This window comes from Nesoenas mayeri (genome assembly GCF_963082525.1).
Source record: "Nesoenas mayeri genome assembly, chromosome: 1".
Classification (NCBI taxonomy): domain Eukaryota; kingdom Metazoa; phylum Chordata; class Aves; order Columbiformes; family Columbidae; genus Nesoenas; species Nesoenas mayeri.
The window spans coordinates 40,613,571-40,628,217 of NC_137541.1; the positions used below are offsets into that span (position 1 = coordinate 40,613,571).

Below are 14,647 nucleotides of genomic sequence, written 5' to 3' on the forward strand. Positions count from 1 at the left end.
TGGAGATTGGAAAGGGCCAGTGCCTTCCAGTACTGACTGTTTCTCTGGATTACGGTTTGAGTATTGCTCTGGAGGTTCCTGCCTCCTCGAGTGAGGTACTGGAAGAGAGTGAAAAGCCTCTAGGTCTTGATGGAACCTTCAGCACACAAATGGAAGAAGATTCTGAAATAATAAGGCTCTAAAAGGCTGCGTGCTTCCGTTTTCCTAAGGAATCTAACAGCTTTCCTTTATGGCACAACCCCAGAGCAGGTCCATCCTGCTCATAATGAGGCTGAGTCCCATCAAAAAAATTAGCAAGCAGTCACATTGTTAAAGCCGGTCAAAGTAGAGGGGGAGACAAGATAAGGTTAAAGATAAATAGCCTTAATTCTGTCCTTCAGTGACTTTGAAGTGTTTCGAGTTTTGTGAGACTTAAAAATGTTCTATTACTGTAGGTTTTGTGTGTTTGTACGCTGGTCTGTGTACAAGGTAAGATATGTATTTCCAATTGCCTTTTATATTCCTGTTTTCTGCTGAGAGATAAAATGTCTGCTGTGCCTCAGTTGACTTGAGGTGGTCTCTTCCGTGCAGGGGTTGTATGAGAAAGCACTGGAAGACAGCGAGAAGGCTTTAAGTCTTGACAAGGAGAACATCCGAGCACTCTTCCGGAAAGCCCGCTCCTTAAATGAACTTGGAAGACACAAAGAAGCATATGAGTGCAATAGCCGATGCTTGCTCTCCCTCCCACATGTAAGTTTTTTATTTCTGTGGCTCACCACCTTCCTCTTCCCTAACATGCTTAGCATGAGGTTGGAGGATAACGGAAGCAGCAGCTTGGATGTTCCTGGGAATGTGCTTATGCACGGAAATTCTGTCTCTCTGACTCAAAGATGTTTGACCTCCCATGGTTCTTCAGTCCAAGTCACCCTCTACAGATAGTCCCAGCCAGCGACACTGGTTAGGGACAGCAGGTTTGGTGGCCTATTCCTGAAGAGCAAAACCCCACCCTGACAAAGTGTGAACTAAGGCCATGAGATTATTTTACTTAGCTGTTTTTATGCGTCTAATGGGAGTGACTAGGAGCATGGGACAAGTGGAAACTAGAGCAATGGAAGGAAAACATGTATACTTTTCCTCTTTTAGGTAAAAATGTCCCATCTTTTACTTACAGTTGCTAAGGCAAGCTGATAAAGCTTTTTATTTCTTGAGGGACATGCAAAGGTATCTTTGACATCACATGTCAGTTATTTTCATGTTCACAGGTGTGTAAATATTTGCATTCAGAGGACAATATCTGCATATCCTAGGCCGCAGATATTTTCCTGACAGTGCTTTTGTTGAGTGTCATTTTAGGCCAAATATTGAACAGGAAAACAGACTCTTGATTAGGTAGATTCTAGTGAGCACTGGTTGTCTTAGCTAAATTTGGTTCTGATCCATCACAGTAATGCTATAACAAGAAAAATGCCTTTATAATACTTCCACAGGGGAAGTTAACTTTCCTTTATTATTAGTGTTACAGAGGCAATATTTGAAAGCTTTGTTAAAAGTTAGTTATTCTTTTTGCATAGCTTGTAAATTCTAGTTTCTTTGACTTTGCAGAACAGGATGACCAAAACATACTAAAGGCATCTTGTTAGGGGAGTTCCAAATAACTTTTTTTTTTTTAAAAACCCTTTTATGAATGAAAACATCTAATATATGTGTTCATGAAAAGCCATATCTGGCTGTATTTCACTTTGCAGTTAAGCCACTTAATTGAGTTTTTTAACCATATACTTATGTTTACATACTTCCCATGTTTATCATATCATCATGGTCTACAAACACTTTATCAAACTTCTCTGTGGCAAGAAGGTTCAGCCTTACAAACTCATATCGAGTGATCTGCATTCCCTATTCTAAAAAATTCAGTCTTGTAAATTAACATACCCATTTCCTTATTAGCTGATTAACAGAATCATAAGCCTTCTCTGCATCAAAGGCAAGTCAGGCTATCCATCGTCTCACTCTTGTTTCCGTTACACCAGCTGCTAGGCCTCTGGAGCACACGAGTACTTCCAGCTTACATTGCTGTAACAGCTGAGAACTTTGTTGTGGTCAAAGGGGAGCAGGTATTAAAACTTCCAGTGATGAAGGATCTGCCACTCAGTTGACTCTCTCTCTACCAGAGCGTGTGGGAATAGCACAAGAATGGAAAATTGTAAATATGCTCAAGCGACTGCAGCTGGGGTGTAGAAAAACACATAGATCACAAATAGAACCTCTGTGTTTAGATAACAGGCTTGTGAAAAGAGTCGTAAAGGCACCTTATCACACATCCTTGAGATTCCTGCAGAAAAAGATCAAAGCAGAGTGGTAAACTGCGCCTGCGTGAATCCCTGTGTACAAGCTGAAATGAGCAGGCTTGTTGATCATCACCAAGGGCTGAATTCTGCAGCGCCTGTGTCTCCGCTTTTGTGACCTCTGCCTTGGAGCTTTAGGTGCTGTTTTGGAGATCCCCCGGTAGCGAGGTAACAAAAATAAATTTGCTCTTTGCATTGCATTCGTGGCGTCTGGTTGCTCCTGCAACCTGCCTCCATTGGCTCACGGATAGAGTTAACTGGGTGCAGATACTCCGTGCTGCTGATTTGCAGAGGTTTCCAGCATGGTGAGATTGATACTTCTCTGTGGTGTGCTTTTTTTGGTATGGCATTGGTATTTTTATAGGGTGTTGGAGGAGAGCATATTGCATGCCCTTGTTGAGCATCGCTCTCATTTAGGTGGGAGGTAAAAGGTGCCTGAGCATAGCATTTGGCTGAGGGAGGGGAAAGCAAAAGGAAAATCTTAGGGGTGGCAAAGAGCAAATAACCCTCTACCCCCAAACCTCAGGCCTGCTGACAAACAGGACAATAATTAACTACATGTTGTTGGGAAGGGAAGTAGTGTCAGTCTAAAGAGAAATACATTCCTGATCTTGTCCAGGTATCTGAGAGGACATCTTAGAGTTAATGCTGGTGTGTGGAATTGGATAAGGTAGAGTTGGTAAGTATGCGTGTGAGATCGATGGAAATAAATGACATCAGAAGTCTTTCTGATGAGTTTTCCACAGGAAGCAGAAAAATGGGAGACTTCAGAAGGCACCCGAGAGAGTGCTTGGAAAGGCAGAAGAACCAGAGGCAAAGAGAGTAATGAAAATGTGTTTGGTAGTAGAAAGATCTGAGAGGTGGCAAAGCGTGAGGAGGGAGCAGTGACCTTGAGATTTCACCCAGATGAAGTCTCTGGAGGGTGCAGGAACAGTTTTAGGAGAAGGTAGCACCTCCTGAAGGGGTGTTAAGATGGAGACAGAAGAGGGGACGGACAAGACAGAGTTTGTCTTCACTGAGTTCAGAGAAGGTGGTGACAAGACTGATGTTGAGGTGTGGGGGAGCGAGTACAACCAAAAAGTGGCACTCAAAATTGAAAGGAAAAGTTACTGATACTGTGGGGTGGAAGAACCAGAGGCTGGTGAAGGGTTGAAAGGGAAAGGATGAACCTGCAGGGGGAAGGAGGTTGGAAAGACCAGCATGGCAAGTAGAGAGAAGAGACCAAGCTTCAAGATTGGAGATGAGGAAGCAGTTGTTGGGACATTAAAGAGGGATACCACAACAGGTTGGATATTTTTTTCTTCTTTGAAGAAACTGTTAAAGTACTCCAATATTTTTGCAAACAGGGAGAGAAACTAAAGCAGAAGGCAAGAGTTGATGGTGATAAATAAGTGAAGAAGGTTGTGGCAGGTTGATAGTCCAGGCAGAACTGGAGGGGATGGAGCAGGGAAATGGAGTGTGGCCCGGAACTTTGTCTAAAGCCTGTGGTGGTGTGTGAGTGGGCCTGGGCAGTGAGCAGAGAGGGTGGTTAATGGCACACAGCAGGGAAAGCAGAAGGATCTGCTTGAGCTGAGGCTATTTAACCAGAACTAGAGACAGGGAAAATGCCTTGTAACTAATAAGTTGGAAACTGAGAGTTGTTTTCAGCTTTAAAAACAAAAAAAACCAAGCAAAGCAGGCTAGTGAATACTGTCTGCGTGTCAAAACGGATGGTTAGCTCTGTGGCTGGCAAAGAGGTAGAGTATACAGGCTGTACATGCAGGAAAGCATGGAAGTTCTTGTTCCCTTGTGGAAGCTGTGTCAGCCCCCAGCACAGGGCCTTGGCAGCCCTTCGGCCGTCTTGCCAGCGGGACCCATGAACCCTGCCTGCAGAGAGCAGGCACTTTCCTGGAAGCAGGCACTTGATTCTGATTTTCTGCAGCATCGAAAGAGTGTGGGGAGAGGTCCTGATGCAACCTCAGTATCTCAGCAGGGCTCAGTGACAAGAGCACTTAGGTCTGTGTGGACTCTCCTAGGGCTGCTCTGGCAATTGTCCACTTGCTGCTGTCTAAAAGTGAGGCTTCTTGGCACAGCCCAGTGTGGATAACTGCATTCCTGTTTATTTCATTGTGTGTGCCACTAAGGCAAAACTGAAAGTGTCCTGCCAATGTTTTTGATTCCTCAGGATGAAAGTGTCACGCAGCTGGGACAGGAGCTTGCCCAGAAGCTGGGACTGAGGGTTCGAAAAGCATACAAAAGACCTCAGGTATGATTTTTTTTTTTTCTTAGAGACTATTCTTTGTCTCTTTCAGATTTACTTTTGCAGAAGTGGCAGGTGCTGCTCTGCAGCTACAGACAAACGTACACTACCCTGTGCCCTCTTTTTCCTGACCCTCAGACTTACTTTGCCTTAATCCATTTCTAACCCCATTGCTGCTCCTGTGTCCCCAGCTAAGCCTGGCAGAGCTGGGCTAGTGCTACAGGAGAGGCTTCTGATGCACTGGGAGCCTCTGTTTCTGGGAGGACAGGGACACGTGGCGTGATCCCAAAGGAGATTTTGCATCACAGTCCTTTCCCTGTTATGGGATGAGGAGGGTGAGATCCTCTGCTGCATTGGAGGCATGTCTGGGTTTGGAGTGCAAAGTATCAGGAGGGGTTCTTGCCCCATATCTAGGCACACACCTTCTTCGTGGTGGGGGAAAGGCTTGTGCTTTGGGAAAATGACAAGTACTCATCTGGTTAAATGCTAGGAAGGAAAGCAGCCAAAAGCAAGTCATGGGTCCAATAAATTGACCCCAGTGTCTGAATCGATAGCTGGCTCTACAGGAAAGTGCTGCTGCAACTGGGGTTCCGTTGGTATGTAAGTTTATACCCTGGGATGGAGCTAGAGGGCGATAGGCCACTGCCAGCGCTCTTGGATAAAGCTGCCTTGGTTGTGTAAAATCCCAGGATGTGTTTTCAGGAGTAAGGAATTTTGGCAAGTACTGCAGGTTCACATTTACATCCTGAGCCCTGTGCAAGCTGTTGTGTTAAACAGCCAGCACGTTCCACCTCCGGAGGGGCACCTTTGCCCTCCATGGTGAGGTTATCGGTGGGCACCCTGTTTGCAGAGAGCTTTTGGTGTAAATTTGGCTGTACCGTCTTATTCCTCTCCCTCACCAACCTCACATGTGTGATTGACCTACCCCCAAAAAAGCACTTGATGTTAGAGCAGCTCTCAACACTCTGAAGGGATTGTGTCTCAAAGAAAGGGAAGTTTTACACAGAAATGTTTTTTGTAGCTGCTCACTAGGTTGGCCTTGACACCTGTTTGCTGCTCTGATGTTACTCAGCTGTGCTGGGCTTAAACTACCTGTGCATTAGAAAAATAAAGATTAAAACCTCCAAAATACTTATTATTTGAAATTTATTGATTGGTATTTTGATAACACCTTGCCCTCTCTTGTGTTGACTTCCAGCTTTCCCTCCAGTGCTGTAATGCCTTCTTGAAGTATTAATTTTTTTAACGAAAAGACAAAAACTTCTGTTCCTCAGGGAAGCTTTTCTTCCTGATTATGCATTGGATATTGAGTGTTTTGCACTGAGGTGTCCAGAACAAACATATGGCCCTTTCAGCGTTCACTAAACTGTACCCTTGTGTCAAACTGGTATGCCTTTTGGGATGGCTTTTATTTATGGGCAGTATCTGGAATGAAACTGTATGTGTAACACTGCTTTACCTAGTTTAGAAGAAATAATGGGCTGTCTCTGTTCTAAGACCTGTCTCTTCCTTGCAGCAGGAATTGGAAACATTCTCGCTACTCAGTAATGGCACGTCAGTCAATTTGTCAAACCAGGTAGAGTTTGCATCCTGTGGTTCTTATTGTTCATGATTGCGCTACTAGAATACGTCGCAGTTTTGTTACATGCAAAATTTATAACCGTCATTTAGGTTTTAACTGTATCAATTAGTTTTTTCCACTTTTAAGGAATGTTACCAAGGAAATTAATTTCTTTGAAAATATTTCTAGTGACAACATTTTTATGTCAGTGATTGGGTCACTGAAGATGATTTTTCTTCTTAGTTATTGTGAAGGTTTACTTTCCCTTGCATTTTAAATAAGTTTCAGTTTTCAAGTTTTTGCATCGTTAGGGCAATGCTAAGGAAAAGTCAGAAAGTGCAACTACTGAAAAAACATACCAAATTAAATCACGTGATGTACTGAGCAAGGTACATACACAGTTTATATATTCTTTGTATTGTCCTGTTACCTGGGAGATCCATCTTGGGTAGGGCACTCTACAAATACTAAGCCAAAATACAATAAATTGCTGATTTCCTTGTTTCATCGCTAGCCAAAAAACCTGCAAACACTTGCTGTTTTTACAGGCTGTTTGGAACTTCACACTGCTCCTAAAAGCAAACAAGCTATAAAAGCGTACAAATTGTCATTTTGTACAACAAGATGCAATACTGAAGAATTAATTTACCTCTGACTGTTCAGTGACTTGCCTTCACATATTTCTAGGAGAGCCAGTCAGCTTTCTTTAATAGGTGTGCCTAGTTTTTAATTCAAAAATCTTTCCTTTAGCAGGAAATGAAAGTAGTGCAAAAACTACAAGTTGTAAAAACTATTGCAGTAGATGCAGTACCTCAAGAGTAACACTTTACTTGTGCCTTTTTAAGTTTAAGCTGAAGGCATATATACTTACATCTGTTTATGTTTCTGTAAAATACGGGCTCATTCCTTGCCTGGAGCTCCAAGTCAGCAGAAACCTTTTCTTGGCAGAAACCTTTTCCTGTTTTGAGTTTGCTATACAAGTTTGTGGTTGTTCAATTGCAAAATATGTGAACTAAGAAAAGGAATCTTGTGTAAGATCAGGCTAATCAGATCTCACACTGCATGGGCCTGACAAGTTGCTGTGTCCTGAGACTTGGGACACAGCAATCTCATCCACACATGAAAAACCCTATTCTATGTACAGATCTGCTCACGTGCTTGGGTATGGTGCAGGGCTGGTATTCCTTTGCAGCAACAGGGTTTGTCCACTGCTGGAGGTAAAAATGAATAGGATATGTAGATTCATGGCCTCTTAAAGTTTGTTGGTTTTACTGCTCTTGCACTGAAAAAGACCGTAAAGGAAAAGAAAGGATCAGGTGCATTTAGGAGTAATAAAGAGTCTCATCTGAGAAGTGTGAATATCTTTTAAAATATGAATTTCTGGTGATATTTTTCTCTTTCCTTTCCTATACCCTCTTTGCAGACCACTTCCAATGGATTGGGTTCAATAGATGACATCGAAACAGGTAAAGACATTTCTCTTCTCTGATTTTTTTTGGCTTTGGTAAGGTATCTGACCAGGCTGGCAGGCCTGAGAGGTTCATGATCTTCATTTGCGCCTTTCTGCACAGTCCTGGCTTTGGTAACTAAGAGGAGGAAAAGGTGGTAGGAAGCAGGTGTGTTTTGCCTGCAGAAAAGCTTTTTGTCCAGGCCCAGTCAGAGACATGTCTGGGAATTAGAGGGGTCTGCTGAGGTCTCTCTTCAGTTGTGCTGTCTTAAAGCTGGGCTTGGCAAAGCTTCTGAAACTGCTCCCAGCCAAAACAGTCCAGATAAAGCGAAGTTAAGGTTATAGGCAGCTGTTTGTGCTCTGAGCCTGTATCATCCTCCAAGATGTTGAGATGGAGGAAATGAAAACAAAGCGAGTTGGGAGGGACCCAGGGGGAGCCACGTTCAGGGTTTGGCACCCAGGAGAAGCAGCAGGAGGGCCATGGGGTTTCTTTTCTCATGCCAGGAAACAAGAGACCTTAACTCTGCCCCTGTAGAAAGGCTTGCTACGCACTTTGTTGTGTGCTGGAGCATTGAACTCGTGGCTCTGAGCACATCAGTCTCTGTGCCTTTGAAAGGGAGCTGTGTGTGTGAAGGTAAGTGTGAAGACTTACCGCTGCAAGTAGCAATTGCTCTTTTTATAGAAAGAAACTAATTTCATTATTAGGTTGTTCTGGAAAACGTGTCAGTTGTCTGTTGAATGCCACTTTGGGTATCAGTAACCAACCAAGCACTACGTGCAATCACAAGACCCAGCTCTGTGAATTAAGGAGAGTTTTTCACATTATCTTGCTGTGCTAAACTCAACTGGACTCCTACTGCAGAGTGAGGCTCTTTATCTAATCAGGGTTTGGTGTAAGAGCAGAATGCGACCTCTGCTGCAGTTTAGGCAGAGAGAACCTTTGCTGCTAGGAAATTTTTCCAAAAGCACTGAAATTAAGTGTTATCCCATTGCCCCTAGAGTGGTGTGCTACCAGGAGAGCTGTGTGTGCTTGGTACCTTGAGAGTTTCAGATTGAAAGGTTTTTAGCAAAGTTTTTGTTGTTGTTGTTTTGTTTTGTTTTTAAGATGCAAACACCCAAAGCCACTTCCCCTGTGCTTTGCTTGAAGTCATTTGATTAACTTAGCCCTGCTCTGCAGAGATCATGGCTCAGACCTGGCTCAGTATGGCGTTTGACCAGCTAATAATGCAGGAGGGAACCACTGATATTTTGTGAAGCAGAGCAGAGCTTTAGAATCACTGTAATTGTCCCTCTGGGACAGTCAGGTGTATGGCCAGAGAAGCTACCAGGTGGGAAGCATGGTATGAGAGACTTGGTTTGGGGAGTGGATGGAGAAAACTCTCATTGAGCTTATAATAATAATAGTAATACATGAGGCTTAGTGTCATGGCAGCAGCAGAAATCAGGGGGAGGCAGGTGTGTCCTGGTGATCTGTTCATCCAAGGAGGCTGTTTTACTTTTTTTTAAGAGGGAGCAACCATTAGGTGAATGCAAGGAGGTGTGTGAGCTTTCTGGACTTGAGATATGGGTATGGTGGCGGTGCATGAGGTCTGCAGATGGGGTGTCCTGAGGAAAGCAGAAGTGGGAAAGGAAGGATAAGGGAAAAGATTGGACAGAGGGGAATGGAAGGAAATGGCTGAAGGAATGAGAGGGTTTGGGTGGTCAGGGAGAGGGGAGCAGACAGACATCTTCTCTCTGGCCCTTGCAAGTAGTGGAACCTCTTGGTCCTTGCTCTTCTCCTCGTCCTTCACATGCACTGAGCTGTGAGGGGTCTCGTGTCGTTCTCTGCCGTTTGGTTGTGTGTTCAGCTTCTCAGTGTTTTGGGCCTCTTAGGGTATGTGAGGGCCTCTTTCCTCTGCTTCCCAGTCCAAGTGGGAACTGGAAGGCCTCATTCATTCCCCAGAGAAGGTCTGAACTTCTGGATCCTTTGGGACCCTGTCATTGTGAATGCTTTTGCTCCCCCTTGCATGTGTCCCCATCCCTTCCAGTGTGTCCTGAATGTTTTGTTGGCCTCTGGAGAGATCTTGACAGTACTCCAGATTTAAACATGTGAAAAACGGGAAGGCACAAGCCGTTCCTTTGTACTGAGGGAAATCTGGCCAAGCTACCAGCCATGAGGCCATCCCCGAGGGAAGCTGGATGGCTGGCTCCAGAGCCTGGCTGGGGGCCCATGCCAAAGGGAGATGAGCTGAGAGAAGTCATCACAAAGGGGGCATGGCATTGGAGCTGAGCCTGATCTGAGGGGCAGCTGCAAAACTAAGGACACTTAGAGCATTCCTTTGAGCTGCTGCTGTGGGGAACGTGTCCAGCTGCAGCACTTCAAGTCCCATAAGGTACAACATGTGCTTTCCTTCGATCATATGCATGAGGTTGTGGAGAGAGTCCTGCGTGTGTCCCTTGCCTCTTCCTCCTGCTTTCCCTGCCTTTTGTCATGGCTCAGATTCCAGTGCCTTGCACAGCGACCTCGCTGTGGTCCATCCATGTGAACCACTCACAACAAATGCCAGAGGAAAGGTTACCTGGGGTTGTGGTGTGCTCCTGGTGGGGTTAGAGATAAGGGGACCTGTGTTTGTGTGGTCTGTGCTGTTGTTTTGTTCAGGGATTTGCAGGAATTGTTGATTTGCTGAGCCCTGTAAGAAGAGCACCAGCACAGTCCTTGGTCAGTAAACATGTGGTGTAGAGGACAGCAACATGGCTCACTTGCCTCATCCTCGTTACAAAGGGAAGGCTGAGTTCTTGTGGGAGCTGAGTGAGCAGAGGTACACAGAGGGGATGCAGCATTTCTTGGTCAAGCAAGATTGTGTCTTGGAAGCTTGTCTTCCCTATGCTTATCAGTTTTTCTAATAAAAGCTGTTGCCTCTCCTTCCAAACTTTGCCTTGCTTATAGCCTTAGACCATCATAGCTACAGTGCAGCGACTGCTACGTGGATAGAGAAGGTAGCATCTTTGTCTTATTTCTTTTTTTTTTATTCCAGGACATCTGCACAGGGGCAGAATTAAGGTAGTTTGGGTGTTTGGTTTGAGAACTGCAAATGTAATGCTGCATTTTACGAATTTCTAACATTTGAACTTCTTTTTTTTTAACCTTTAATTTTTTTTTTGAGAATAAAATGCTCTTCTGTGAAGAATATGTGCTTGTAACCTTAACTTCACTTAACAGAGGTTTATTTTGCATGATGGGAACATCTTACCTTTTCAGTAATGTACTGGAGAGGCAAAGAAACCTTACAGAAAATCACTGCCTCTCTCCTGCCCTGACCTTGGCTCACACGAATTCCCAAGGGGATGTTTGCTACTGAAGTGTTGAGGCAGGGGTGTGAGGAGCAACCTCCCACCTACAGACATCAGGAAGCGGTCAAGAGTAGGGAATTTACTTGGGTAAAGACAACTGAGTCTGATGGGATTTTCTGTGGACACATTGTTAGCACAACCTTGTCTAAGCACCTGATCTCTGACTCTTTTTCCCAGCAGGACCTTGTGTTTTTTATCTCTTGTCATTTATGATGCCTGAGGTTTTAGAGAGGGTGTGCGGGTAAGCAAGCTTTCAGCTGGGATATCAAAGCTCCAAGGAGGAGAGAAGGCAGTGATCTCTGCCAAATGCATTAGTGAGGAACATTAAAGAAAACACCAGGTGGTGGGATATAGAGAAATTGGATTATGTGCCCCTGGCCTTTAGTCCTGGCCACAGAGAATTCAGTGACTGCTCAGCCACATGTTTTGTGTTGTCCTGGTTACTGTACGTGCTTGCCAAATCCTGATGGTCAGTCTGAGCACTGGCCCTTAGAGCATATTTCAGCTATTGGTAAACCATTGGAGACTGGGAACAAAAATGAAAGGGCAAGAACACTTCAGACCAGAGTTCTTCCTCTCGTAAAATCGGCATACTCGTTTTTTGTGATTTGATGGAGTTGTACCATATTGTTTTTGCCAGGCTGTGCTCTGCTTGTCCCCCGCAAGAGACTCTCCTGGGTGACTGGCTCTGTTTCTCCCCCAACACAGACTGCTCTATGGACCTGCAGTGCCTCCCAGCTTCTGTGGCCACCTCCGTCCCTGCGAGCGAGGGGCTGGCCCCTTTGCCCTCTGATTCGGATGCAAAGGGCTTGCCTTCCTCACTTCCTGCTGCCAGCCTCCTCCCATCTCCAGACTGTGTGCCCCTGCCAGTGCCTGAGAGTGTGGAGGACTTCACAGATGGGGACATAATTGATGAAGAACTGGACTCCCTCCTGGACTCCCTTGCCGAAGGGTCACCATACCCTCTAGTAAGAGTGGGCGCTGCATAGGTCCCCTGCTTCTTGTTCCAAATATGTCCTTGGAGCAAGTGGATGTGTGTGCTGCCTCTCTCTCTCTTTCTGTCACTCCTTCCTCCTAGCTCTTCTTCTGGCAAAACTCATTCATTCCATCCTTTATTTTTGCAACTGGCTTGTGAGTATCTAAAGAGCCCACCTCCAAGCCTGCTTTGCAGTGTGCCACTTCATGGGGCTGCCCCTCAAAAGTACCCAAATAGCCTTCCCCCGCCATCCCCTTCCCCCGGCCTCTGCTGTCCATGGAGTTGAAGCAGACATGAGGGTAGAAATGCATGTGCTGAAGCAGGAATGATGGATGTATTTTATATAGTGGGCATGCTCTAATCGTCTTGTATTTTGTGCAGGCTACATTCAGCCCTAACCTCTTTGAACAGGTCTGGGAGCTGTAGAGACAACCTTATGTTGGATTTTAGTTGCCAGTGTTGCTGATTCTATGCGAGCCAACTTGGGTCTGGAAGCAATCTAATCATACTCATGCAGGACCCCCTCTCGAGCCAAAAAGCTCTGATGAGATGTGCCGTGAGTAATGGTCGTTACCCTGACCTCGGCACTGTGTGTACTCAGCTGTTTCTTGACCTGAGCAGGTTTAAGTGCCCAGCTGAGGGCTCTTCCTTGCAGACTGATGAGCTCAGGTAGCCCAACACTTCCTTGGGGACCTCAGTCCAGACTGCGTGCGGTGTAGATAGACTGGAAGGTCTGTGAGAAGTCTGCAAGCAGATGGAGCTGCCGGGTATCATTTTGCTTCAGATAATACAGCATGCGCTTGAGTGGGAGCCGGTTGCTCTCTGTGTTCGCTCATTCTCTGCTCGTCATTCCTAATGTGCTGTTTATCCTCCCCCTTCCCGATTCCCCAAAGTCTCTGGTCCAGGGCACCATTCCTACGAACCTGCCGACAGAGATGCCCCAGCTGATCCCTGTGTTTCCGGGGGGAACTCCACTGCTGCCCCCAGTTGTGACAGCCAGCATCCCCGTGTCCACCCCACTTCCACCTGCCTCCTTCGGCCTGGTGATGGATCCCACCAAGCAGCTCTCCTCCTCCTCTGTCCTGGATGCCTTTGAGGCCCCACCAGGAGGAAGTGGCAGCTCCACCTTAGATTCGCTGGATTCCCTGGATCTGCTCCCTTACACAGACTCACGGCTCGATGCCCTGGACTCCTTTGGGACAAGCAGAGGGTCACTGGATGCCTTGGATTCGTTTGCCATTGGTAGGCATGGGGCAGCTGGGATTTTGTACTGCTTTACCTCGGAATGCATGCCAAAATTATCTCCTTCAGTGCTGAGGACATCTGTTGCAGAGTTCTGTCTGCCGACACTGGAGGAGTATAAATGTAGAAGAGTGCAGGGAGTTGTCTTGAACACAGCAACTGAATATGTCTGGCTCAGGAGTAATGAGAAAGGCTATAGGTGTGTTATCTCAGATAACCGGTATGTGCATGGTGTGAAATCTCAAGAGGAGAAAGGAACACAAAGGTGTATAACGATGAGTGATGAGATTTAAACCTGACTTGGTGTCCAGGACACCTCCCTTGGCACAATTTGCTAGACTATAATATAATTCCTCCGCCATCCCCAATGAATCTGATGTTTTGGGCCTAAGGAGCAAAATCCTGATTATTGTTTTAGATTATACAGGACCTTGTTGTGATGGACAACGTGGTAGAGGCCAAGGTGGGTCTCTCCCATCTCTAAATTCAGGGCAGTGAGCATCCTGTTGCATGGAGCACTGCACTCTCATGTCACACGGGGCAAAGCTGTGGGGGATGGTGGCCCAAGAGTAAGTCCCCTCCTGTCCCAGGAAGGAAAGCAGCCTTCTTGGCTAACTTGTCCCCAGTATTACACTGTGTTGGCAGCAGAAGTATTTTGAGAAGAGCAGGGCTTGGCCAGTCAGCACTTCAGCACTCAGATTCACTTCAGCATTGGGGTGCCTTGGAGTGGCCACCTTGGGAATGCCAGCACTCAGCAGCATAGAGTTGGGTTCAGGAGGGTGCGGGGAATGAAAAGGCGTTTCCTGAAGTTTTTCCAAGACTTAGACAGGTGGTTTGTGGAAAAAGTATTAAAATGTTATGAAATAAATAAAGCAAATAGGTTTGTACTGCATCTGAAAGTGAAATGATTGGTTTTGTTTTGTGGGGCTCTTTTCCCCTTCTTTTGCCCAGAAGAAACTAGCCCTCAGAAACTGCGGCACCCGCCTGGCAGCCAAAAAACATCCCCCGTGGTGAGTGAGCCGCTCCCCCGTGCTGATGTCCCAAGGTGCTCTGGAGCCAAGGTAGTAGTGACTTGGGTGATATAGGTAATTTGGGCCCCTCTTCTTAACGTGCCCCGGTGGGTGTTGCCTCCCTTGTTGTGGGATATTTGGAAATTAAGATTTCCCCAGAGTCAGTAGGGATACGTTTGTTCCATGTTCATTTTTATCTGCAACTCTGCATATTGCCATTGTAAACATGGTGTGATGTGGGTTGTAGGGACAGCAGGGGATCATGGAGGCCATTGTCCCACTGTATCTGGCAGCCACATAACACTAAAGTGTGGGGCAGAGTAAGCCAACTTTGTCTTTTGGCTACTAAGGTTCTTTGTTCCTCTCTGGCCCTGTCAAGAGGCTTTTCCAGATACACTGTTCTGCCCCTGTCCCATGTCTCCAGTCTTGGAGAAAAGGGGGAGGGTTCTGAACAAGAATTATTCTTAAGCTTCTGTCACCTGCTATTTCTGTTAACATCCATGTGAAACTAAGTCTCA

At 45.8% G+C, this 14,647-nt stretch overlaps 1 protein-coding gene across 6 annotated transcripts in view; it reads left to right on the plus strand.

Annotated features, from left to right (window-relative positions):
• ZC3H7B (zinc finger CCCH-type containing 7B) overlaps positions 1–14,647 on the plus strand; it is a 49,244-nt gene that overhangs the window by 11,113 nt on the left and 23,484 nt on the right. For 2 of the 6 annotated variants that reach the window (XM_080345759.1, XM_080345760.1), the window contains exons 5-11: positions 571–729; positions 4,489–4,569; positions 6,080–6,139; positions 7,548–7,590; positions 11,610–11,869; positions 12,771–13,119; positions 14,071–14,180. In XM_080345759.1, the coding sequence (XP_080201885.1) occupies positions 571–729; positions 4,489–4,569; positions 6,080–6,139; positions 7,548–7,590; positions 11,610–11,869; positions 12,771–13,119; positions 14,071–14,180 (1,062 nt within the window). The remainder of the gene's footprint in view (positions 1–570; positions 730–4,488; positions 4,570–6,079; positions 6,140–7,547; positions 7,591–11,609; positions 11,870–12,770; positions 13,120–14,070; positions 14,181–14,647) is intronic. The other 4 variants (XM_080345763.1, XM_080345762.1, XM_080345764.1 and 1 more) reach the window with 4 other exon arrangements.